At 40.7% G+C, this 27,669-nt stretch overlaps 3 protein-coding genes and 1 pseudogene across 4 annotated transcripts in view; 2 read left to right on the top strand and 2 right to left on the bottom strand.

Annotated features, from left to right (window-relative positions):
• scube1 (signal peptide, CUB domain, EGF-like 1) overlaps nucleotides 1-27,669 on the bottom strand; it is a 139,579-nt gene that overhangs the window by 29,216 nt on the left and 82,694 nt on the right. For both annotated transcript variants that reach the window (XM_058625065.1, XM_058625066.1), the window contains one exon: nucleotides 25,547-25,663. In XM_058625065.1, the coding sequence (XP_058481048.1) occupies nucleotides 25,547-25,663 (117 nt within the window). The remainder of the gene's footprint in view (nucleotides 1-25,546; nucleotides 25,664-27,669) is intronic.
• On the bottom strand, nucleotides 3,520-3,649 carry LOC131457356 (U1 spliceosomal RNA; annotated as a pseudogene).
• Nucleotides 8,434-14,408, top strand: LOC131456599 (nuclear factor 7, brain-like). The gene is made up of 2 exons (XM_058625068.1): nucleotides 8,434-8,516; nucleotides 9,799-14,408. The coding sequence occupies exon 2, from the start codon at nucleotides 9,816-9,818 to the stop codon at nucleotides 11,451-11,453; it is 1,638 nt and encodes a 545-aa protein (XP_058481051.1). The 5' UTR covers nucleotides 8,434-8,516; nucleotides 9,799-9,815; the 3' UTR covers nucleotides 11,454-14,408.
• Nucleotides 15,924-19,536, top strand: LOC131456598 (nuclear factor 7, ovary-like). The gene is made up of 2 exons (XM_058625067.1): nucleotides 15,924-16,011; nucleotides 17,296-19,536. Exon 2 carries the CDS (start codon nucleotides 17,313-17,315, stop codon nucleotides 18,957-18,959), a length of 1,647 nt encoding a protein of 548 aa, XP_058481050.1. The 5' UTR covers nucleotides 15,924-16,011; nucleotides 17,296-17,312; the 3' UTR covers nucleotides 18,960-19,536.

Here is a 27,669-nt window from a genome sequence, read left to right as displayed (position 1 = left end):
ACGTTGTTTGTGTGCCAAATACCATGTAGACCTTTGTAATTGACTGCTATCGCTAACAATGGCTAGCCTAAGATATTTTTCTGCAGATTCGTTCTTAATAAAATAATTTGCTCTCTCATCATACTCCTCTTCCTCACATATACTTCAGAGAGCTGCTGCAACAGGCTGCCACACGGGACAACCCTGTAAAATCTGCAGTCAAGTGTCATTTGTTTACGTCGCCATGGCTCCCGGAGAGCCTGTCCCCACTGGGAAACACTGGGGAGAGGTGAATGTTAGGAATGTTTCACAAGAGAAAGGGCGAATATCGTGTGAAACGAACATCATGATAGAATTTTATGCTCATCTCACCTTCCCCTACTGAACAGTAGTTTTCCCCACACAGTTGGACTGTTTTTACCTGCCCGGCCCCCTCCTGACCAGTTTTAAGCTCATGTGGTCCCCAGGTCATTTAAGTTTGAGACCCCTGGGTTAAAGCCTCTCAGGGGCTGTCATTATAAAACAAACAGTGAAGAGAACAGCTGAATGACTGAACCATGATGTTAGCATAACTATAGACAACTCATTGGCCTTGTAAACGTGAATGGGCACCTCAGTGTCCTCAAGAAACAAACATCTGGATCATCTGGATCAGCAAAGGGCCACAATTAATGAGACTGCTCCTGTTTTACTAATGAACCCTCATGTAGGACTGTGTATAGACAGCACAAGAAAGGTTAAGTTGACACTCGGTGTTGTTAACTGTGGAGTAAACAACATAATTCACATGATGTACCTGATTTCCTCCACAAATTTCCAAATCTCTCAGAGTCTCTCTTTCTGCTATGTGGGTGAGAGAGTAGTAATTTGTCACTTTCACAACACACAATACACAACACACACACACACACACGCACACACACAATCTCCTGGGATCCATCTTAACAATTTAATAAATATGTCACTCCAACCTTTCAATCAATAGTTCCTTCCTTTGCCCAGAGCAGTGTGTCTCTGAATATCACACAGCTCTATTAACAGATACATTGACATACAGAGACACACAGTGGCACAGTGGCCAGCACTGCAGCAAAAAAAGTGAATGAAGAAGTTTCTGCATGGAGTTTTCATGTTCTTCCTGGGTTTTCTCCAGTTCCCACATGCAGAGCTTAATTGGACACTGTAAATTGACCGTAGGTGTGAATTCTATAGGTTGTTTATCTCTGTTTGTTGGCCCTGTGGTGGACAAAGGTGTACCCTGGGGTTACCTTGTTGAATTTACCTACAAGCTGTAACATTTGTGGCTAAAAAATACAACACTTAATACAGGCATAGTTGCCAAGTCCGCTTATTATAAGTGACTTTGGGCTTGTTTTTCTTTAAAGTCACTTGCAAATATTGGTTGTCGCAGGTTGCTGTTTACTTGGGCTTGTCGCTATAGTGTAGTTGATTGTGCTTGCTCCCAGCTCCATAAGTTGTCAGGCAGCTGCAGGGTCCATCCTCAACCCCGTTCCCTGCACCACACTCCTATCCCCTTCCCTTCCCCCATACACACAGATGACAGCAGAGTTTTCCCCCGCTTGCGTCCTGCTTCTGATTGGCTCTGATCTTGTCGTTTCTTTGCAGAATTTATGTATAAATAACTGGGCCTGAAATGAGCTTCCCCTATTTCAATGACCAGTAAGTGGTCTGAACAAAACTGTAGCCAAGCAGAATCACGGATTGAGTATTGTCAGGAGCTATAGTATAGTAGCTGCATAGGTATCAGGCATGTTTACATGTTGGTAGTCCAAGATGGTGCCTGGGTGTGTGGCCTGCTGTCTGTTACTGCTGCACCATTGCCAAACAACTGATAGATCGCCGGCTCCTGCCAGGGTTGGCTTGGTCAATGCTAGCTCTCTAGCAAACAACATTTTTTTCTTGAAGGATTTCTTCTCATCCCGGGATTGGATTTTCTCTGGGTGACTGACGCGTGGTGAGTCCAGCACTTTCACCGAACTTTTGCCTCAGGATTGCTGTTTTTTCAACTCCCAGCGGACATTGGGCCGAGGTGGAGCAATAGCGACTATTTATAAGAACCATTTTGAATCTAAGCAGCTATCGCTATCATCCTCGTTCACCAGCTTTGAACTGTGTTTATTTGAACTGGGTCGTCGTCACACTACGTTCACGTGTGTTGTCCTGATAAGCCAATGGCAAAGGATTTTTTTAAATCTCATTGACTCTTTTAATCTTGTACAGTCAGTGTCTGGTCCCACACATGAACATGGACAAACGCTTGATCTTGATTTATCTCACGGTTTGCCTGTTTTTAACATCGAGGTTTGTGACGCAGTTTTCTCTGATCATAAGCCTGTGTTATTTGAGGTTGCTCTTGCCTGTCAGACAGTTGAAACTTGTGCTGCTGCTGCTCGACGGCGTCAGGGCTAGGTTTTATTAACCCGTCCACTGCTGTTTACTTCTCTGCTGTTTTTAATCAGACCTGTGTGTTTCTTGAGTCTGAGGTGTGTGAGGACACTTAGGAACTCAGCTCATGGTTTCACTCCACCTGCCAAACTGCTCTTGACACCGTGACTCCTTTAAAAACAAGGCAGCCTAAAAATAAGTCAGAGCCGTGGCTGAATGACAACACTCGTTCTGTCAGACGCCAGTGCCGCAGAGCTGAACGCAAATGGAAAAAGGATTAATTACAGGTGTCTGTTCAAATGTTAAAAGACTGCTGGCGCCATTACCAGTCAACTGTGAAAGATGCAAAAACAAAATATTTCTCTGATATAATTGTGTCAAACTGTCACAAACCTTGTGTCTTATTTAGGAGTATTGACACAGTTCTTAATGCCTCACAGACTGTCTGTATCGAACACAACCCTGCCTATGGTGAAAACTTTCTTAATTTTTTTATTGATAAGGTCACTTCCACTAGGGCTCTAATATCTCTGGGGACTCTGTCCTTTTTAAAGAAGATTGTTGGTCGTTTAAAGCCAAAGGACACGCTCGCTTCCTACTCGCTTGTTACAGGAAGTTTCTGTACAGGCAGTTATTAATAGCTGTCTGTGCCCATAATTTATCATTATTATTAGGTAATTTTTATATTTTGTTTGTTTTATTTGTTTATCTCTGATATATAGCACTTTGTTTCAGCTGTTGTTGTTTGTTTGAAGTGCGTTATAAATGATGTTGGATTGGATAGAGCTCCAATAGCTGACATCTCGCTGCCAAGGTAACTCCCTGTGGCAGGCAACAACACTGTTCACCTCTATAGATGCATATACTTGACAACTCATAAATCAGGCACAATGTCAGACAGCTCATCTTTTCCCCAGCTACTTTTTGTCATGAAAGTGAAGATGGTAATAACAAACAGCCAGGCAAGCTAATGGAAGAACATTTTACCAAATCCCCACAGATCCAATGGAGGTGAATCACTGCTATAAACATGCTCACAGCAAGCACAAGCAGATGGAGCGATGCATGGGAACCCACAAGCAATGGATTATGTGGTAAACTCTTGGTAAATCATGGACTCAGGTAGCGCACATTGTCTTTCAACTGTCAAGATTCCCAAATTTGGGGAATTGGCAGGGGTCAACACAACCTGAGTGCAATGGCTGAGTCTCGCCCTGGGTGAACCACCTTCTTGATCATGGTATCTCCCCTGCCAGATTAGTATGAGGTCTACTTTCCAACCACTGGGTGGCTGGAAGGTTGTGGGTTCTGCTAGTCTACATGCAGATGTGTCTTTGGGCTCACTTAGACTCATGTTACTCCTGACAGCTTCAGCGTGTGAATGGGTCTGAAAGATGAGTGATTGTGCTGTGTGAATGGGTGAGTTTCAAAACTGTAGTGCAAAGCAGCTTTGAGTGGTCATCAATCCTAAACATAATACTATATAAATACAGATTTTACTGCAGGTCTGCATCAATGTCCACTCCAGTTATTTCTTTACCTGTGGCATTATAAGGATAGGATATATTTAGTCTGTCAAGTTTTGCGCATATATTGGATGATCTCTTTAAATTTTAAGTGCGCAGTGAACTCTGACAGGTTGAAACCGGCATTGGTCCCGTTCATTTTTGCTGCATCTTTGACTGTCATGATGGCGCTGCGAGCAAACACTGTAACACAGCTGTATTGAAGAGAGATTCTGGAACAACCTTTAGATAATCCACATTCACTGAACTGAAACTTTTCTTTGAGGAAAATGAGTAATGATTAGAGCCTATCTGGGCTACTTAATAAGAAAAACATGAGATGCTTTTTGATTCTCAATAACACATTTAAAACCACCAATGAGCTTGAATTGAATTTGCTGGCAGTCAAAGACTGACCTTCAGGAAAATAATTCTTCTTCCATGTTAGAAAAATGAATGTGAAATCTTTACTGTGCCGGCTGCTGTGGAGGAGGAGGATGTGGGCTAAATGAGAAGGCTTGCTAACATCCACCTGGGCCAAAGGAAACAAGGCCTCCCCTTCCTCCACCCCCTGTCAGCTCCTCTGTGAGCCGCAGGGCTGGATTCAAGAAGTTCACTGTTTGGAATGAGAAATCTGACTCCAGCAGAGACCCCAGTGCTACTGAGGGGCTCAGCTGCCTGATTAAGACCTACTGACCAACCCGATTGATCAGCACCGTAGCTTCAACCAATCCATCATGACAGAGGGTCGAGTTAATGAGGGTGAACCTCTCACCTCTCACCTCTCACACCAGCACCCAGAGGTGAAGCACAGGGACATGGTTATGTAAGAAGAGGCTGGTCTGCAGGTCTCCATGAGACAAAAGCAGAGGTGGAAAAAACAGGTTGAAACACACCAGGAAAAATGATTGTATCTTCATTCATTCACTTGCTTGTTCAGCTCATATCTCCAGAGTACAAACTGTGCACAGTGGAGAGGAGCTGTGTAGTTTTACCAAATATTTGCAGTATAAAGCAATTAAATGGAATGCATTTGCTGAAACCCAAACCTTTGTAAATAATTATGGAGTACAGCGGATCTAGGTTTCTTAGTAGGGTGTTGCTGGTGCAGAGGACATACATCAGGCCAGCGTGTATTTATTCAGGTATTAAACGACCCCAATGCTTGATTCTTTTTAATAACACACGCTCCACGGGTGCATGTGGGCCAAGTGAAACTCTCAGTTATACACAACACTAAAACTGCCAATGATGCAGGTCTGCTTTTGGACAGACATGAGGACTAGAGTCATGTAAAGTGAAGGGATTATTGTGTCTGATGAGTGTGGATGCTGAGGGGCAACAGGAACAACCAGGCTATGTAAAGAGAAGCTTTACCTACAGACAACCCAACATTAAAATGACTACAAAAAACTAAAAAATTCAGTAATGAACAGAAAACAAAAAGCTTATAGTTAGACCGAGACTGCTGGGGGAAATTCTGTGGTGAACTCGCACTCACTCCCGCTCACTCTCTCACACTCTGAGTATATTACATGTCATTAACCTAGTTCTTTCGCTCCTTAAACTCCATAAACTGTCCTATCTAAAACTATAACTTGACAACTGTATCTGCTCCTGGTCTCTCTCACCTCTTTCTCTTTCTCTCGCCCATTTTTCCTTTCACCCAAACCAGTTGAGGCAGATGGCAGCACATTTTTGAGTCTGGTTCTGTCACATATTTCTTCCTGTTAAAAGGGAGGGGTTTGTTTTCTCTCCACTGATGCCTAATGTTTGCTCGTTGTGTGAATTGTTGGTTTTCTCTTTTCTTTATGACATTTTAATAGTCTCTGCCTTCCAATGTACAGTGCCTTGAGGTAATGTATGCTGTGATTTGGAGCTTGTGGAAAGGTACCGTCTGTTTTTTGACAAGGATGATGCAGCAGAAGTGTTTTTTTCTATTTTCCCCATGCCAGACTCCAAAGTTGACCCCGTGTTAGTATTTAAAGTGAAAAAAAAAAGGAAATATTTGCACAAAAAAATCCCCTTCTGACAGATGGGTCAAAACTAAATAATAAAAAAGAGAGAATAATTGCTATCCCAGTAATTCAAGAGATCAAGATTAAAGTAGACATTTTACCAGGTAACACACTCAACTAACAAACCACATTGATACACTACAATTAAACCACAACAATCAATGTGATAGTTATAGAAAATCAAAATGCATTAAATAAATCAAATTAAAAGGACAATACAGTGATTAATTGGGACCGACGGGCGCTACCACTGTGCCACTGGTGCAACAAGCGAGGGAGGTTGACAGACGTTCACTTTTGGCACAATCGCCATTCACTGCTGATGTACACTATGCTGGCACGTGCACTCGCCATTCAAAGATTTTTGTGGAGTCATGTTTTTGCATTTTTCATCAATAAACTGTATTTATTTGGTCTTTTTGAGTATTTATTCAGTTATTTATATGTATGTTAGTGTGGTATTTATTTATGGGGAACAATGTTGGTCTTTCTAGTAATTAATCAGTTAACTGAAGAAAATGGATAATGAATTTAATCTTGGTTTGAGCTAATCAATTTTTTTCCCAACACTTCATAATACCTCCTCAATGTGGGAGAGGTCATCATAGCACTGCTGCTAAGCGAAAAACTGCTAATACATGACACAAACAAAGGAGGACATTGAGGCAATGGTGTACTTGCTTGTACTTAGCCAGCCATAATATATGCAACGTTCTTGCCAGTTTACTATTTTTAGTACCTGCTCAGGCAAGGTTCCAAAAGCAGTAGGTACTGCTACAGAGTAGGTACTATGCGATGATTGGTCAGACTGCCGGCCGCTGACTGGCCAGAGTCCCGTCCAGTGTTGCCAGATCAGATTGACAGTTTCCAGCCCAATCACATCGTAGAACCCACCCAATCCAATAAAAACCAGCCCAAACCACGAAGTTGCCAGACACTCGTGTAAACCCGTAAAATCATAACACATAGACATCCAGAGCTTCATATAGCATCAAATAGCCACACATAAATGATAGATTAACAGGTTTAATGCAACCAACAAGAGCGCAGTAAATCAACCATTGGCTACACAAATTGCAAGATGAACCTCTGGCATCCTAGCGCCAGGCCCAGATTAGCAATAATAACAGCTGCACGTAAAAAGGTGCACTTTTAACCGTGTAGGCCTAATATATTTAATTATTTACATCACAAATGACCCGTATGAGGACTACTTGCAAAACAAACAAACAAAAATGCACAGAGCGCATCTCCCAGCCTTACTTTTTCCCCTCTCTCCCTCCCTCCCCTAGGTCACCCGCTTCATATTTAGCGCGGCTACAGTGCTGAACTGACGTCACGGACCGGTACGTTGCCATGCCGATTGAATAGCCCACAACTACCTCAATTATTTATTTATTTAAACTATTTATTTATTTATTTGAGAGAGAGAGAGAGAGAGAGAGAGAGAGAGAGAGAGAGACAGAGAGCTGTTTTTACAATATTAAAAAACCCGCCAAATGTGGACAAAAGCAGCCCAAATTTTATTCACCCGCCCAATGTATTTTTTCCCCGCCTGACGTAAACAAAAGAAGCCCAATTGGGCGGAAAACCGCCCAATCTGGCAACACTGGTCCCGTCACAGGAAGAGACTTCCCAAAAAACGTGGGTCGATCTCCAACAACTACAGGAGTCTGATTTAAAGTCACTAGTCACGTGTGTGTGTGTGTGTGTGTGTGTGTGTGTCGCGTATAAAACGGAGTCACCGCAGTTTCACTCCGCCGTGCAGTGATGACTCTGCCCACGTTAAGTAGGTACTTTTTTCGTAGTGGAGATGCAACCTAATCGTGCCGCATCATGCCATGCCGAGGCGAGTAGAGCCGGTGGAAATATGCCATTAATGCCTTGCAGGCCCAAGGTAAAAGCAAACTAAGCCCACACTATTGGCGGCCCACTGGTGATCAGGGGCCCCCTTTGATAGTGTGTGGAGAAAATTAACATTTTAAATTATTAAAGAAATGTTGCCAGTGTTGGTGAATAATAAAATAGAGACTGCTGCCGGCCGACAAGTTTTTATTTCCTAAAAAACTGACAAAAGTCAGTGCTGCAGCCAAGCTGGGTTGTGCAGAAAATACTCAGAATACCAGGACTATACTTATACGTTAGGTTACACCTTCTCATGGGTCTTCAAAGGGTCTTATGATCTAGTAGGGTCCCTGGCTTTCACACCTTGCTGGGGCTGGCCTCCCATGTTCTGTACCCCCTTGAGTTCCTGAACAGGGAGACATTTAGAAGGAATCTTGTAGATTTGCCTCAAGTCAACTAGTTGAATAGGTGTACCTAATAAAGTGACTCATGAATGTAGATTATAGCAGAAGGCCATAAATAAAACAAAAAGACCTATTATTATATTATATTATACAGTATAACTTGAATATGTGATCTAACATGGGTGTTAACCTGAATTCAGTCTGCTGTAATATGAGTGGAAGGGGGAGGAAACAAACACAGCAGCTTCCACGTGTCACAAGTGAAAGTGAAAGTGAATTTTGAATTCGGTTGCTTCAGCTCAAGTCGACACCAGCGTGTTTGCACTAAATATAGTTTGTCAGCAGCAGTGGCAACACTGGTGAGTATACAGCTGAGCAGCTTTAATAGTATTAACGCTAATGTATCTTAACTGTCTTTACTGTCAAATGTGTCGTAGAGTGACTATGTATAACTGCTTTACCATAAAGTCCACTAACAACAGGGTCTGATGTAACATTTCAAAACATGTAAGAAACTTATTCCTAAAAATGTATTGAATTCATAAATTGTGGAGTTATAGCAGTTAACAGTTTTTCATGACTGGTCATTCAACTAGACATGAACATGGCTTCATGGCTGAATGGTCAACAACACTGTATTGGTGAAATAGGGAAATATGACTGGTTTTAGCTAGAGCTGAAACAATTAATCGATTACTAAATTAATCGACAACTATCTCGCCTCAAATGATCTTAAAACTGCGCTCGGGGACTCAGAAAAATATTTATTTCCGGTTTATATTTCTTTTCTTTGCTGCTATGCTGTGATACATGGCAGCCATGCCATTTCAAACCAAAGCAATGAATCAGACTCAATCAGCGTTAGCCCCGCCCTCTGACCTTGATGGGCGAGTTTGACAGATAAAATAAATTAATGATCCACTGCAACACCGACCATGAAATAATGAAATGTGTCATTAAATAATGAAATGTGTCATTAAATAATGAAATGTTTCTTTAATTAATTAAATGTATTTAATGACACATTTCATTATTTAATGACACATTTAATGAATGATTTAATGGTGTATTTATTTATTGAATTGTTGTCCCTTTTGGTCCTCGATAATTTTTCTTCATTTCTTTGCTCTGAATAACAAAGAAATCATTAAAAGTTAATCATTTTGCTTTTTGGACAAAACAAGAAGATCATCATTTCCAGGTTTGACGAACACCGATCAACATTGTTTACGGTTTTCTGATATTTTATGGACCAAACGATTAATCGAGAAAATAATCGTTAGTTGCAGCTCTAGTTTTAGCCAATCTAGTGTATTCTCTTCTGACATAAAACGTAAAGGAACTAGAGCCATGAAGTTAAGTGCTTCATCTCACATTCAAAAGTTAAAGTTGCCATAGTAGCAGAGCAAGTTGTGGAAAGAAACTGTCCAAATCTAGTCCGAAGACATTTACATGTCAATATTAATAAATACAGCACTACACCATCGTCTGTTTTCCAGATGGTCACAAATGTGCGCCTTGTCCGACATGCTGATACTTGTTTTGTATTCTGAACCTTTAACAGAAAAGCTTAATATAAGGAGTTTTTACATTCTGTTTATATAAGGTGATTTAAAATAAATCATGGTTCTTCTTTTTCAGATCTTACATGTTCAGAAATGTCTTCAGCAGTCCTTCTACATTCTGAAGATCAGTTCCTGTGCTACATCTGTCTGGACGTGTTAACTGATCCAGTCGCATTACAATGTGGACACAACTTCTGCAACAAGTGCATCACTGAACACTGGGATACAAAAGCCCAGTATGATTGTCCCGCTTGTAAACAGGTTTTCCAACAAAGACCTCAGCTGAAGGTCAACACTTTCATTTCTGAGATGGTTGCTCAGTTTAGACATGAAGCTGAACGGAAAACCAGCAGCAGCAACTCAGAGCAAGACATTATCACACCAGGAGAAGTTCTGTGTGATGTCTGCACTGTGACAAAAAAGAAGGCCCTGAAGTCCTGCCTGGTGTGTCTGGCCACCTACTGTGAGACTCACCTGGAGCCTCATCTAACGGCTCCACGTCTGAAAAGACATCAACTGATCCACCCTGTGGAGAATCTGGAAGACAGGGTGTGTAAGAAGCATGAAAAACCACTGGAGCTGTTTTGTAAGACAGACCAGACATGTGTATGCATGCTCTGTGCTGTTTTAGATCACAAGGACCATCAGTTTGTTCCTCTGAAGGAAGAATATGAAGGGAAGAAGGAAGAGCTGATGGAGACAGAGGCTGAGCTTCAGCAAATGATCCAGTTCAGACGAGTGAAGATTGAGGAGACCAAACACTCAGTGAAGATGAGTAAAGATGATGCAGACAGAGAGAAAGCAGAAGGGGTCCAGCTCTTTACTGCGCTGAAGGAGTCTGTGGACAGAGGCCTGAACAAGCTCATTGAGGAAATCGAAGACAAACAGAGAAAGGCAGCGAGAGAGGCTGAAGACACCATCACAGAGCTGGAGCATGAAGTCTCTGAGCTGATGAAGAGGCACATTAAGGTGGAACATGTCTCTCTCTCTGAAGACCACCTCCATTTCCTCCAAAGCTTCCCATCCCTCAAAACTGCTCCACCCACCAAGGACTGGACAGAGGTCCCAGTCTGTCCACCATCATCATATGAGGGGACTGTGGTGAGAGCAGTAGCTCAGCTGGAGGAAAATCTCCGTGAAAAGGCGCTGCAGTCAGAAGTGAAAAGGGTCCAGCAGTTTGCGGTGGATGTGACTCTTGATCCTGACACAGCACACGCTGAACTTGTCCTGTCTGATGATGGAAAACAACTTTATCATAGTGGTGAGAAGAAGAATCTACCAGACAACCCAGAGAGATTTTCTAAATGTGTATGTGCCTTAGGAAAGCAGAGTTTCTCTACAGGCAGATTTTACTTTGAGGTTCAAGTCAAAGGAAAAACTGGTTGGGATTTAGGAGTCGCCAGATCATCGATCAATAGGAAGGGGCCGATCACCCTGAGCCCTCAGAATGGTTACTGGTCAATTATGTTGAGAAATGGAAATGAGTACAGTGGATGTGCCTCTCATTTAGTCGGTCTCTCTCTGGCGTCTCAGCCTGAGAATGTGGGGGTGTTTGTGGATTACGACAGGGGGCTGGTCTCCTTTTATGATGTTGATGCTGCAGCTCTTATCTACTCCTTTACTGGCTGCTCCTTCACTGAGAATCTCCACCCATACTTCAGTCCATGTCTTAAGTATGGTGGTAAAAACTCTGCCCCTCTGATCATATGTCCCGTGACTCAAATTGAATAGACAAACCAGTTACTATGAACAGAGAAGTGATTAGAGTGAGAATTTGCATCAAGAACTGATGATGAATACTTTTTTTTGTATCTGTGTTTTATCCACATAGAAATGGATCAGACATTACATTAATTGTCATTTAGCAGACACTTTTATCCAGGGGTGGAGTTGAACTTGCAACCATGATGCACACAGGGTACCGGTCTTAATGAATGAGCCACTCCACCCCGGTCAACCAACAACCAATATGCTACTTTGGGAAAATAATGATGTCAGAGTCAAACTCAAATGCTAGTTGGGGTCCGCTGGGGTTCACTGGGGTCCAATTCTATACTGTCCCTTATAAAGTGACCAGATGAATAAAGTGACTGTGCTGCAATGCAGACATAGGGATGTTTCAGTGGCTTCTTCTTATTTAAGGGTTTTAGCCACACAGCAATTTTTTATTTCTTAGAGGAAAAAAGTCTCCAGTCTTATTTGTGGCTGATGATCCAAAATGTCCCGTTCCAGTAAAACCTTTCACTTATACCTGTTATACCTGTTTTCTATTATCTTTCAAAATGATTGTCCTGCAGTGTACAACTCATTTCTCACCTGAAAACAAGGTTTATGCTTTCTGGGTTCTGTGGTGTGCCTCTTATTGGAATACTCCATTAAGTACAGGCCAAGTGCAAATACAGTATATAACCAACTCATACATGGCACACCTGGTTGTCTGTGCAAATATAATGCTTAACTATGAGAATCTCTGGTCCATAAAAATGGAGAGAGTTTTTTGTTTGATTGTTTGTTTTTGGGCTCATGTGTGGAGTTATACAGACGTGTTCTTGTTGTGTCTTGTTGACCTGGAGTGTGCTAAGGTCACCTTGATTCAATTATCGTTTTTTTTTGTTGGTGTGTTATAATGATGTAATAGGTTGAATCTTTTAATAATACGACAAAAAAACACACACACAAACACACACTCAGCTTTCAACAAAGACAGGCCTGGGATAAAACACCTCCTCGGGTTGGCGTGTCTGTCATCAAGGAGGCTGAACCGTCTCATCCGTCAGCATGGATGAAAAGGCGTTCATCAGAATGGTGGGTTTTAAACATGACCTACATAGTTCATATTGAAATGATTATGATAGACAGGCATGACAGGGCACATCCTCTCAGCTTTAAAGTGAGGACCGTAGATGTGTGGCGGCCAGAGATGTAGAGAGTTGCCCGTGCCAAGTTTTCTAGCCGAACATCAGATCAGACGAGACCACCTCACAGCGTGGCACATATTTAAACTGCTCTGTTCAATAAACAAATAAATAACATGAGCGCTGCCACCCTGACTGTGATTACATGTGTCCCCCAATCACGGTTACCCTACATACACACTATAGGGCAGCCACTGTAGTCTGTGTGTGCTGTTTCCGGGTTAGACAAAGCTTTTTGCAATGAACTGAAGGCCATTGATGTTTGACAAAAAATAAATAAAAATAATAATTTGACTCTTAACAGGGAGAGATGAGGTTAATGCCTTTTAGCTATTGAACAGTGAATTAAACAGCCTAGAATGGTCGGAATACACAATGACAATGAAGGTAAAACTGTATCAAATACTGTGTGTAGTATATATATTATAACATGTTTCACAAACTCTCTTGTTTCATGACCCACTTATTATAGATGACAAACCATTGTGACCCAAATCACATTATAAAGCAATTTATACCTCCAACCTCCACTCCACCAATGATTCATGGTTGCCAAATGTAATGGTTGTTCCACTACCAGTACGTTTTTTTATTTAATTATTGCTATTTTGGTATTTTAATGTTCTACAGATTCTGAATTGTTCTGGTGATTTTGCCTACTGCAGCTTTAAATCCTGATACTGCTCTTATCTGTACTTCTACATATCCTGTATCATGTGTAATCAATAAATGTAAAACACAAAGAAAAATATATACAGTATTTGTCTGAGATCAATGTGAAACACTGCACATGCACTGCAAATAGACTGTATTAAAGGGAACATTCTAAAAACAAAAATCACTCGAGTTTATACTATAATGCTAATTCAATGGTAACAGTGATTCTTTATAAACATTACAAATGACCACAAGAGGGAGCCTCCATCCTTCTACCCTTGCTACAGTACCACAATTTGTTCAAGTATTCTGTACTTACATAGTGTTTTTTCTAGTCTTGATGACCACTCACTCACACCCATTGACTCACACTTTGCTACTAATACATATTTTTCATACACATTCACACACTGCTGGCAGAGCCATCAGGAGCAACTTGCCCAAGAACCCATTGACATGTGAAGTAGAAGAGATGGGGATCAAACCCACATCCTTCCAGTTCAAAGATGAACCGTGTTATTATCCCTAAAATAATTCTATTGTGATGCCTAATGCTTGCTCGTTGTGTGAATTGTTGGTTTTCTCTTTTCTTTATAACATTTTAAAGGTGTCTGCCTTCCAATGTACAGTGCCTTTAGGTAATGTATGCTGTGATTTGGAGCTTGTGGAAAGGTACCATCTGTTTTTTGACAAGGATGATGCAGCAGAAGTGTTTTTCTATTTTCCCTATGCCAGACTCCAAAGTTGACCCTGTGTTGGTATTTAAAGTGAAAAAAAAAGGAAATATTTGCACAAAAAAATCCCCTTCTGACAGAAGGGTCAAAACTAAATAATAAAAAAGAGAGAATAATTGCTATCCCAGTAATTCAAGAGATCAAGATTAAAGTAGACATTTTACCAGGTAACACACTCAACTAACAAACCACATTGATACACTACAATTAAACCACAACAATAAATGTGATAGTTATAGAAAATCTAAATACATTAAATAAAACAAATTAAAAGGACAATACAGTGATTAATTGGGACCGACGGGCGCTACCACTGTGCCACTGGTGCAACAAGCGAGGGAGGTTGACAGACGTTCACTTTTGGCACAATCGCCATTCACTGCCACTGTACACCACGCTGGCACGTGCACTCGCCATTCAAAGATTTTTGTGGAGTCATGTTTTTGCATTGTTCATCAATAAACTGTATTGATTTGGTCTTTTTGAGTTGTTATTCAGTTATTTATATGTATGTTAGTATGGTATTTATTTATGGGGAACAATGTTGGTCTTTCTAGTAATTAATCAGTTCACTGAAGAAAATGGATAATGAATTTAATCTTGGTTTGATCTAATCAATTTTTTTCCCATTACTTCATAATACCTCCTCAATGTGGGTAAGGTCATCATAGCACTGCTGCTATGCGAAAAACTGCTAATACATGACACAAACAAAGGAGGACATTGAGGCAATGGTGTACTTGCTTGTACTTAGCCGGCCATAATATATGCAACGTTCTTGCCAGTTTACTATTTTTAGTACCTGCTCAGGCGAGGTTCCAAAAGCGTGCTGAGTAGGTACTATGCGATGATTGGTCAGACTGCCGGCCGCTGACTGGCCAGAGTCCCGTCACAGGAAGAGACATCCCACACACAAATCAAGCCGAACAGTGCCGAAATGTAGATCACTTAAAACTACTTAACAATCCTAAAAACGTGGGTTAATCTCTAACAACTACAGGAGTCTGATGTAAAGTCACTAGTCACTCGTGTGTGTGTGTGTGTGTCGCGTATAAAATAGAGTCACCGCAGTTTCACTCCGCCGTGCAGTGATGACTCCGCCCACGTTAAGTAGGTACTTTTTTCGTAGTGGAGATGCAACCTAATCGTGCCGTGTTGTGCTGTGCCGAGGCGAGTAGAGCCGGTGGAAATACGCCATTAATGCCTAAATGCAGAGCAGGCCCAAGGTAAAAGCAAACTAAGCCCACACTATTGGCGGCCCACTGGTGATCAGGGGCCCCCTTTGATAGTGTGTGGAGAAAATTAACATTTTAAATTATTAAAGAAATGTTTCCAGTTTTATATATTTAGATGTTGAAATATTGTTGACCTTAAATACATTGAGTTGTTGCCATGGAAATAATGTTGTGACGTGTTGGTGAATAATTAAATAGAGACTGCTGCCGGCCGACAAGTTTTTATTTCCTTACAAAAGTCAGTGCTGCACCCAAGCTGGGACTACTAACCAGGACTATACTTATACGTTAGGTTACACCTTCTCATGGGTCTTCAAAGGGTCTTATGATCTAGTAGGGTCCCTGGCTTTCACACCTTGCTGGGGCTGGCCTCCCATGTACTGTACCCCCTTGAGTTCCTGAACAGGAAGACATTTAGAAGGAATCTTGTAGATTTGCCTTCAATTCAACTAGTTGAATAGGTGTACCTAATAAAGTGACTCATGAATGTAGATTATAGCAGAAGGCCGTAAATATAACAAAAAGACCTATTATACAGTATAACTTGAATATGTGATCTAACATGGGTGTAAACCTGAATTCAGTCTGCTGTAATATGAGTGGAAGGGGGAGGAAACAAACACAGCAGCTTCCACGTGTCACAAGTGAAAGTGAAAGTGAATTTTGAATTCGGTTGCTTCAGCTCAAGTCGACACCAGCGTGTTTGTGTTGCACTAAATATAGTTTGTCAGCAGCAGTGGCAACACTGGTGAGTATACAGCTGAGCAGCTTTAATAGTATTAACGCTAATGTATCTTAACTGTCTTTACTGTCAAATGTGTCGTAGAGTGACTATGTATAACTGCTTTACCATAGAGTCCACTAACAACAGGGTCTGATGTAACATTTCAAAACATGTAAGAAACTTATTCCTAAAAATGTATTGAATTCATAAATTGTGGAGTTATAGCAGTTAACAGTTTTTCATGACTGGTCATTCAACTAGACATGAACATGGCTTCATGGCTGAATGGTCAACAACACTGTATTGGTGAAATAGGGAAATATGACTGGTTTTAGCTAGAGCTGAAACAATTAATCGATTACTAAATTAATCAACAACTGTCTCGCCTCAAATGATCTTAAAACTGCGCTCGGGGACTCAGAAAAATATTTATTTCCGGTTTATATTTCTTTTCTTTGCTGCTATGCTGTGATACATGGCAGCCATGCCATTTCAAACCAAAGCAATGAATCAGACTCGATCAGCGTTAGCCCCGCCCTCTGACCTTGATGGGCGTGTTTGACAGATAAAATAAATTAATGATCCACTGCAACACCGACCATGAAATAAGGAAATGGGTCATTAAATAATGAAATGTGTCATTAAATAATGAAATGTTTCTTTAATTAATTAAATGTATTTAATGACACATTTCATTATTTAATGACACATTTAATGAATGATTTAATGGTGTATTTATTTATTGAATTGTTGTCCCTTTTGGTCCTCGATAATTTTTCTTCATTTCTTTGCTCTGAATAACAAAGAAATCATTAAAAGTTAATCATTTTGCTTTTTGGACAAAACAAGAAGATCATCATTTCCAGGTTTGACGAACACCGATCAACATTGTTTACGGTTTTCTGATATTTTATGGACCAAACGATTAATCGAGAAAATAATCGTTAGTTGCAGCTCTAGTTTTAGCCAATCTTGTAGTGTATTCTCTTCTGACATAAAACGTAAAGGAACTAGAGCCATGAAGTTAAGTGCTTCATCTCACATTCAAAAGTTAAAGTTGCCATAGTAGCAGAGCAAGTTGTGGAAAGAAACTGTCCAAATCTAGTCCGAAGACATTTATATGTCAATATTAATAAATACAGCACTACACCATCGTCTGTTTTCCAGATGGTCACAAATGTGCGCCTTGTCCGACATGCTGATACTTGTTTTGTATTCTGAACCTTTAACAGAAAAGCTTAATATAAGGAGTTTTTACATTCTGTTTATATAAGCTGATTTAAAATAAATCATGGTTCTTCTTTTCAGATCTTACATGTTCAGAAATGTCTTCAGCAGTCCTTCTACATTCTGAAGATCAGTTCCTGTGCTACATCTGTCTGGACGTGTTAACTGATCCAGTCACATTACAATGTGGACACAACTTCTGCAACAAGTGCATCACTGAACACTGGGATACAAAAGCCCAGTATGATTGTCCCGCTTGTAAACAGGTTTTCCAACAAAGACCTCAGCTGAAGGTCAACACTTTAATTTCTGAGATGGTTGCTCAGTTTAGACATGAAGCTGAACGGAAAACCAGCAGCAGCAACTCAGAGCAAGACATTATCACACCAGGAGAAGTTCTGTGTGATGTCTGCACTGTGACAAAAAAGAAGGCCCTGAAGTCCTGCCTGGTGTGTCTGGCCACCTACTGTGAGACTCACCTGGAGCCTCATCTAACGGCTCCACGTCTGAAAAGACATCAACTGATCCACCCTGTGGAGAATCTGGAAGACAGGGTGTGTAAGAAGCATGAAAAACCACTGGAGCTGTTTTGTAAGACAGACCAGACATGTGTATGCATGCTCTGTGCTGTTTTAGATCACAAGGACCATCAGTTTGTTCCTCTGAAGGAAGAATATGAAGGGAAGAAGGAAGAGCTGATGGAGACAGAGGCTGAGCTTCAGCAAATGATCCAGTTCAGACGAGTGAAGATTGAGGAGACCAAACACTCAGTGAAGATGAGTAAAGATGATGCAGACAGAGAGAAAGCAGAAGGGGTCCAGCTCTTTACTGCGCTGAAGGAGTCTGTGGACAGAGGCCTGAACAAGCTCATTGAGGAAATCGAAGACAAACAGAGAAAGGCAGCGAAAGAGGCTGAAGACACCATCACAGAGCTGGAGCATGAAGTCTCTGAGCTGATGAAGAGGCACATTAAGGTGGAACATGTCTCTCTCTCTGAAGACCACCTCCATTTCCTCCAAAGCTTCCCATCCCTCAAAACTGCTCCACCCACCAAGGACTGGACAGAGGTCCCAGTCTGTCCACCATCATCATATGAGGGGACTGTGGTGAGAGCAGTAGCTCAGCTGGAGGAAAATCTCCGTAAAAAGGCAAAGGCGCTTAAGCAGTCAGAAGTGAAAAGGGTCCAGCAGTTTGCGGTGGATGTGACTCTTGATCCTGACACAGCACACGCTGCACTTGTCCTGTCTGATGATGGAAAACAACTTTATCATAGTGGTGAGAAGAAGAATCTACCAGACAACCCAGAGAGATTTTCTAAATGTTTATGTGCCTTAGGAAAGCAGAGTTTCTCTACAGGCAGATTTTACTTTGAGGTTCAAGTCAAAGGAAAAACTGGTTGGGATTTAGGAGTCGCCAGATCATCGATCAATAGGAAGGGGCGGATCACCCTGAGCCCTCAGAATGGTTACTGGTCAATTATATTGAGAAATGGAAATGAGTACAGTGGATGTGCCTTTCCTTCAGTCCGTCTCTCTCTGACATCTCAGCCTGAGAATGTGGGGGTGTTTGTGGATTACGACAGGGGGCTGGTCTCCTTTTATGATGTTGATGCTGCAGATCTTATCTACTCCTTTACTGGCTGCTCCTTCTCTGAGAATCTCCACCCATACTTCAGTCCAGATCCTAAGTATGGTGGTAAAAACTCTGCCCCTCTGATCATATGTCCCGTGACTCAAATTGAATAGACAAACCAGTTACTATGAACAGAGAAGTGATTAGAGTGAGAATTTGCGGTGTGGAGTTCATGTGTGGAGTTATACAGACGTGTTCTGTTGTGTCTTGTTGACCTGGAGTGTGCTAAGGTCACCTTGATTCAATTATTGTTTTTTTTTTGTTGGTGTGTTATTATGATGTAATAGGTTGAATCTTTTAATAATACGACAAAAAACCACACACACAAACACACACTCAGCTTTCAGCAAAGAGAGGCCTGTGATAAAACACCTCCTCGGGTTGGCGTGTCTGTCATCAAGGAGGCTGAACCGTCTCATTTGTCAGCACGGATGAAAAGGCGTTCATCAGAATGGTGGGTTTTAAACATGACCTACATAGTTTATATTGAAATGATTATGATAGACAGGCATGACAGGGCACATCCTCTCAGCTTTAAAGTGAGGACCGTAGATGTGTGGCGGCCAGAGATGTAGAGAGTTGCCCGTGCCAAGTTTTCTAGCCGAACATCAGATCAGACGAGACCACCTCACAGCGTGGCACATATTTAAACTGCTCTGTTCAATAAACAAATAAATAACACGAGCGCTGCCACCCTGACTGTGATGATTACATGTGTCCCCCAATCACGGTTACCCTATATACCCACTATAGGGCAGCCACTGTAGTCTGTGTGTGCTGTTTCCAGGTTAGACAAAGCTTTTTGCAATGAACTGAAGGCCATTGATGTTTGACAAAAAAATAAATAATAATTTGACTCTAACAGGGAGAGATGAGGTTAATGCCTTCTTGCTATTGAACAGTGAATTAAACAGCCTAGAATGGTCGGAATACACAATGACAATGAAGGTAAAACTGTATCAAATACTGTGTGTAGTATATATATTATAACATGTTTCACAAACTCTCTGTTTCGTGACCCACTTATTATAGATGACAAACCATTGTGACCCAAATCACATATAAAGCAATTTTGTGTATAATCTAGTGGCTAGTTGGTAAATTGATTAAAACTTAAATTAAAGCAAGTTATGTAAAATACATATTTAAAAAAAATCTCCCAGGGATCGAACCTCCACCCTCCACTCCACCAATGATTCATGGTTACCAAATGTAATGGTTGTTCCACTACCAGTACGTTTTTTTTTTTGTTTTGGTATTTTAATGTTCTACAGATTCTGAATTGTTCTGGTGATTTTGCCTACTGCAGCTTTAAATCATGATACTGCTCTTATCTGTACTTCTACATATGCTTTATCATGTGTAATCAATAAATGTAAAACACAAAGAAAAATATATACAGTATTTGTCTGAGATCAATGTGAAACACTGCACATGCACTGCAAATAGACTGTATTAAAGGGAACATTCTAAAAACAAAAATCACTCGAGTTTATACTATAATGCTAATTCAATGGTAACAGTGATTCTTTATAAACATTACAAATGACCACAAGAGGGAGCCTCCATCCTTCTACCCTTGCTACAGTACCACAATTTGTTCAAGTATTCTGTACTTACATAGTGCTTTTTCTAGTCTTGGTGACCACTCATTCACACCCACTGACTCACACTTTGAAAGTAGTGCAGCCATCTTGGAAACATAACTCAGAGTATGTGAGTTCCTGAAATCCAAATATCTCAGAAATTCCGAATTCCGACTACAAATAGAATGCGCCCTGAAATTTAGATTTTTCCACCACCAAAGCTTCACCTTGGATCCAACATATCACTGATTTATGGGCAATATATCCATATTTTATCAGTATCATGACATATGGAGATATTTGATATCATCATGTCATTTTGTGGCATCTGTGATGTATTTTCCTGGTTTCAAAGGCTGTTGCCGCACTGATGTTGAGGCATCAGCCAAATAAAAAATTGATGATTATTACAAACCGACAGTAGAGCTTACAGTCATTGTTTCTACACAATAAATGTCCATCAACTGTATTTATATGTAATACTGATTAAGATAGATATATTAGTATGTTTTACAATGTTCTGTCATTGCTCTGTGAGAAGATAGTAAAAGCATCTTCATTGGTGTGACAAAAAAAGTATTGGCAACTAAAATGATCCTAAAAATAATTTAAAAGGAGAGACCTCACTGTGTTTTTAAAACAAATGCAGTTAATTGAATTGTTTTCAATCGAATATCATAAAAACTAAAAGGTGTCAGAGAGACAATATTAATATTTTTATCTAAGGATGTAATCAAGTGCAAAACTCTTAGCAGAAAAGTCCAACATTATATCAAGATACAGTATACACATGTACACCAAGATATATCGTATATCAGGACATAAGCTAAAAATGTTATTATTCATACGCCCGACTCACACCTCAGCTTTAAAAACCTGAACTCTGTGTTTTTCAGTTACAAACAGCAGCTCAAATGTTGCAGGATGTCAAGATGTGCATGTGCATGTGCATGTGTACAGGAAGTTATAGGTTTGAATAAGTGTGTGTGTATGTGAATGTGTGTGTGTGTGTCTTCCTGCCCGGTGCCTATAGGTGATAGATAGTGATCGATGAGCACTGCCTGCTCTGTGTCTCTCAGCTCAGGGGACTTACGAGGCCTGGGGGCTGATCCACAGCCAAATTATGTGGGCGGGGCACAGCTGGACTGCGTGCCTATCCATCTTTCCCCACTCAGCTCAGGCCCAAAAGGCGAGGGGGAGACTTTTCATTTTTTCCACCGCTATAAATGCTGGGTTCTGCCAGGACCACAAATCACCTGAGGAGACAGAGTGGAAGTGTTCGCACAAGCTGCTGGGCTTGAACTTGACATCGAGGGCAGCAGACAAGATGTTGCTCCCAGCATGCAACATGCTTGTGAGGCGAGCCAAATGGTCAGTGCCAACATACACCCTGTTTTAGAGGGGAAATATGATGGTTTTATAGGGGGAGGTGGACAACTATTGTTTATTTTCACTTCTCTTCTTGTTTCTCTCAACTGTGACATCAAGGAAATTATTTTCTATCCCTAAACGTATGGTTATTCTTCCCTGCAACTAACATTGTAATCTTTTAAACCCAAACCCTGATCCTTTCCTTGTTGTTGGTGTTTGGTTTTTTTCCTGTCTCTAATAAATACCTACTATTGACTCCAATGGCTGGGAAACATTAACATCTAAGAGGATTAGGGCCACAATTTTTTTGGAGACAAAATTGAAAAGAAAAAGACAAAATTCTAAGAACTGACTTTAATCACAGAAATGTGAGGGGGGGGAAATCAGAACTGACTTAAAGCTCAGAATTCTGACTTTCTTCTCAAAGTCAGATTTTTGTTTTAGATTTCCAACTTAAATATCATAATTCTGACAGAATTTTAGAATTACGTATTTTTTCTCAGAATTCAGGTTTTAATTATTTTCAAAACAAAATCACAGAAAACAAAACAAAACAAACATGGCCCCAATCCTCACCACGTTTTGGATTTTGAACTAATGAGATGACATCGGAAGACAAAATCCAATGAACGAAATAATTGAGCAACAGGGAGAATATGAGTTCATCTTAGTACACTGCAGAACAAAGTATGATGGTGTCCAAAACATAAGAACATTCTACAGGTGTGCAGGTAGGACATATTTGTCAAAAGACCAGGAATCAGACTAGGTTTTGCTGACTTTGTCATTTAATTTAGAAGACTTGATGTTTTCTTCCTTAAGTAAATGAAGTGACATTTCCAAGCCAAGAATAAATCACGCCATCTTCAAAATATGTACATTTAGAGGACAACTGCTGTATTTACTGCAGCTACAGCTGGATGGTGCTGTCTGTGAGTGTGTGTGTGAGAGACGGCGAGAGAGAGAGAGAGAGAAACAGTGGCCAGTGTGGGCCTCACTGTTCAAACATCTCAAAGTTTGCCGACGTGTCGTCTGCCTGCCAGGCCTGAGACAGCTCTGGCTCCAGGATTTCACACACCTACACGCCACATTCTCAAACTGCCTGATACTCATTTCACACACACACACACACACACACACACACACACACACACTACACAGTATTATACAATTTATAAGAGTGCACTCACATCATACGAGGCGCCCACTGTCACATGGCCTCTACCCTGTTACTATGACAACCCATATAACTTCCCCCCCCCCCGGCTCCATCTCTCCATCCATAGGAGTGGTCAGAGGGAGGTCTGACCATCAACCAGTGGTGAGGAATGTAGAGCTTCATTATCCTTCATCCAAGAAACATGAGTCAAAGTGTATTCACTGTAAATCCCACACACACACACAAGTTAAAATGACCAATATTCAGTCAAGGAAACAAATTCCTTCCCAATACTGGAAAGTTAGTCAAAATTGTAACTTTTTAGAAGCAGGAAATAAGACACAAATACAGTAGTTCTTCAATTAAATCTGGATAAAAGTGAAATGGAAAACATGGAGCTTTTTATTTATTTGCTTGGTTACCACTCACTCTATTTACAGGCTTTCAGAAGTCTCCTCAGGACTCTGCTACGTATAACATACAGTATACTGTTATTTCAGAGTTTGAGTATTTCCTAATGCTGGCTTTTACAGTTTCTCTGGAAAAAAAAAAAGTTCTAGTGTACAGGTAAATATTTATACACAGATGAAATCTAACTCACTGTAAAGAATAGCGAATAGCGAGTGAATTTTGGTACACCCTGGTCTTGGTCTTGATTTGGTCTTGTTACTAGAACACAACACTATATTTACATTCATTGTCCTTCCACTTAGGTACCATATATAGTAATGTGTGTGTTTAACACTATACTATAGAGTATTGTATATATAGTATATATAGTAAATGCAAAGGTCTTTGTTTGCCTCTGTCTCACTCACACTTAAAAGTCTTGTGTCCCTGTAAGTCTTGGGTTTTTGGTCTTGGACTCTTACTTGTTCTTGGTACAATCTAGTCTTGGTCTTATCTCAGTCTTGGTCCCTCAAAGTCTTGGTCGCTGTCCCTTAAAAATCTTAATGATGTCTTGCATTTGGTACACTCTAGTCTTTATCTTGACTCTCACCCCCTAAAAGTCTTTTGGTCTTGGTCCTTAAAATCCTTGCTCTAGACTTGGTCTTGGCACAGTCTCTCCCTCTAAAATTCTTGTTCTTGTCTTGGTTGTGGTAGACTCTAGTCTTGGTCTTAACTCAGCCTCTGTCCCTAAAAGCATTGGTATTTTGGTCTTGATCCTTAAGTCTTAATGATGTCTTGGTATTGGTACACTCTTGTCTTGGTCTTGACTTAGTCTGTGCACGAGCCTGCACAGATCAGTGTTTGACTCAATGTGACCTCAGCCTTCCACAGTACAACTGTTTGTTTTGACAAAAGCTAAAACTCTGTAATAACCTGTTCTGCTCTGGGATGTTTAGACCCATGCTTCAGCGGCCCTCTCCTCAGACCACCGTCATCGACGTCACTTGCAGGCAGTCAGAACGGGAGAAATGTTCAGCGGAAAAATCAACAAGCAGCAGCAGTGGCAGCACCAGTGACCATGACCGGGACTCTGTGCACTTGAAAGTGAAACGAATGGTGAGGTCGGATCTGGCTCTGGATCACTCAGATGCCAGTCATAGCAAGCCCAGGTGGACGTGGCCTTTTCTGCACGAAGTGAGCATGAGATATGCACCCGTGACCCTTAGAGCAGGCCTCACACACAGGTATACCCACGCACTTGTGCACATCACTGGAATCTCTGGTTCTTGCATCTCATTACATTTTAAGTCCATATTAATCTGCTTTTAGATCTCACCCCAGCACATTTTCAATTCCCATCACTTACAAATGGCATCATATTTGCCTGAGATATCAGGAGACAAAATCAAAAGCCTTAACACCACTAAATCATTCATTACTCTGACAAAAATGTAATGTTTAGTTGGTTTAGTTGCAGAAAATGTCTGAATTATTATAATCAATTATAATCAGAATTCATTTCCAGCCTTCCTTCAACCCAACCTAATGACAGTCTAGTCAAAACAGCTTTCATTGTCAATGCAACGATATGTTAGAATCTACTGCTGCATGATTTCAGTAGTTAACATAACAACTGTCCACTTACTCCTACAACTCAGTACGTTTACATGACACTACAAAACAATCGAAATCAAATTTCTCAAAGCCTAAACCTAATCTGCATGTTTTTGGACTGTGGGAGGAAACCAGAGAATGCAGAGGATACCCACCAGAGAACATGCAAACTCAACATTTCATAACCTCTGCTTAAACCCAGGAATCATAAAAGAAGCCAGTACACAGAAGAATGAGACAACAGAAAGAAAAATGTGGCAAAATTCAGGGCCGGTATATTTTTTGGACAGATGAGAAGACATAGTTGTATGCTTATGTCAGCTTAAAGAACTGAATATAAGTTCCTAGATGACAGGTAAGTGTGGAATGGGGCTCAACATGCTAAAAGCTAGTCACAAGCTTAACCCAAAACATCCTCTTACCAACAAGTTGAAAGGGGGCATATCGCCATCTAGCATAGTGGAGGCAGACACACTTCATACAATAAATCAATTCCCCACTAGTGCTTGTGAATTGGGACAAGGACAGTAGTATTAAATAGTGGCAAATATTAATAAATAAAAGTAAATTATTTGCTGACCTTTACATGTTTTCCCATCAGGCTGCAGGGTGAATCCCACTGGGCAGCTGCAGCGCACCCCTGTGGCCGTGTCTTTACACGTCCTGTCACAGCCACCGTTGTTAACGGCGCAGGTTTCTGCAGTTGGCGGCACAGAGACGGGAAAAAAAGAAAGAGAAAGAGAGGGGAGAGAGTTAATGGGTGACCCCTACTTTTGAAAGATCTTAAAAATAAAACTACACACTCTGAAGGTGATGTGGGTTGAGACAAAGCTTCATGCAATGGAAGATATTCAATATACATGTAGCTTTTATCAACACACAGATGAGGAAATTTCATCACAACACCCCAGATTTCATGAGTAGAGACAGTTTTATATGGAGATCAATATGATGTTCAGACACACACAGTCACAATCAGGGTTATTTTCTCATTGACAGTAACATATCAAAACAAGACAATAACACATGGCACTGTGCTGATAAAGGAGGGTGAAGAACTCTTTGGCCCAGAGGTCGGTCCTGTTTCCAAAAGTGACAAGAAATCAGTTAAAACACAAATAAAAAGGTAGGGTTAAGTTAAGCAGATGGAAAATAAAGTTAGTGCAAGGTGCTGTGAGTCTAGAACACTCTCAGCTCAATCAGTGTACATATTTTCCTCCAGAAATATGTTCTTGTATGTGGTGCAGACAAGGTTTGCTCGGATTTGTGAATATTGCCTGAGCTGATCCCAAAACAAACACAAGCTCATGGTAACTCTAGCTAACCTGCCCGGCTGCTGTTGCTTTAGCAAAGCTCCGCACACACTTCCCCAGTGAGGCAGATGAAGTGCTGAAGAGGCTGAAATTTGATGTTGACTCATGTTTGTTGAAAGGGATTTCATGAACGTACACCCAATAAGGCAGTTTCGCTCTATCTGTCTTGTTTTTGGTCAGTTATTCATGATAAAATCCTACATGTTTTCACAAATGGCTACGCAAAACCATAATCCTCAAATTTATTTTACTAAAATACATATGAAAAGGCTGCAATCTGTTTGGAGCCTGTTTTCCGAGAAAGAAACCTTTCTATTTTAACTTTTCTGCAAAACCATGGTAAATGTAAATTTGTACATTCTGTACAGATAAACGTGTTTGAATGTTGCATTTTGGCAAATAGTTTTTTTTTCATTTCTAAAGTGATGCAGTTCTCAAATATTTGGGGCAAAATTCCAACCAGGGGTTAAGGGGATTGGAGCATCTGCCAAGCAGAAGATCACAGGCCAAATGTCGGCAGATTTGTTATGGTGTTATGAAGACATTCTGGTGTGTTGTTTTGTGCAGATGATGTTGGAGCTATGAGGAAAAACTGTGATCTTCTCCCAGCTCTAAACAGGAACTTTTAGTGCCTAAACCTAAACAAGCCAAGTTGAATCTACACATATCCCAGAATCATAGGATCTGAGTGACCAGTGATGAGGATCTCACGGTACTCAATGTTTTACCAGAAAAAAAGTATGTGGCATCACAAAAGCACATGTGGTCGCAAACAGACATGCAAGAATAGATATGGGGTAATTTGCATGAAACCAGGCCTAAGTTAGCTCGGTCTACAGGTCAGTGTTGTTTGTGATCTCTGTCAAGGAGGTTATGTTTTGATCGGCATGGGTTTAATTTTGTCCTTCTGTTAGCAACTTCTTGATCGATCAGATTTATTTTGCAATGGGTTCAAGAAATGTCTTAAATAATGGGCAAAACTAGATAGTTATATTAAAAAAAAAAAAGAAACATAACATGGTAACATGGTTAATTTCCATTAAACAGGTTCAGATGTGTATATCTCAGCGATATCTTAACAGATCAGCATGCATTTTGTCATGCTTTATTTGTAAGATGGTAATAGCTATAAGCAGGCCTAGAGTCTTCTGGATCCAGTGCATCAAAATGTATACTGCTGATATATAAAATGCAGGTGACTAAGTATTTAAGATTTGGCCGAGGTCTTCGTTCTCTGAGTGCTTACTTAGTAGTTAGTGCAGATCCAGCTTCTAAGTTTTAAATCAGATTAGGGCCTGCGATGCATCTCATAGGCTTTGGTGAGTCTCTACAAGTCGCATCTTTGAATAGCTCTCATTTTGCAACTGCCAGTCACATACTGTGAAACTCA

The sequence above is a fragment of the Solea solea genome, chromosome 3, assembly GCF_958295425.1.
Source record: "Solea solea chromosome 3, fSolSol10.1, whole genome shotgun sequence".
Lineage (NCBI taxonomy): Eukaryota > Metazoa > Chordata > Actinopteri > Pleuronectiformes > Soleidae > Solea > Solea solea.
The sequence above is the reverse complement of the archived record's forward strand: the minus strand, read 5'-3'. Positions and strand labels throughout refer to the sequence as shown.

Coding starts and splice junctions, on each gene's coding strand:
- LOC131456599 (XM_058625068.1), top strand. CDS start 9,816: ATGTCTTCAGCAGTCCTTCTACATTCTGAAGATCAGTTCCTGTGCTAC.
- LOC131456598 (XM_058625067.1), top strand. CDS start 17,313: ATGTCTTCAGCAGTCCTTCTACATTCTGAAGATCAGTTCCTGTGCTAC.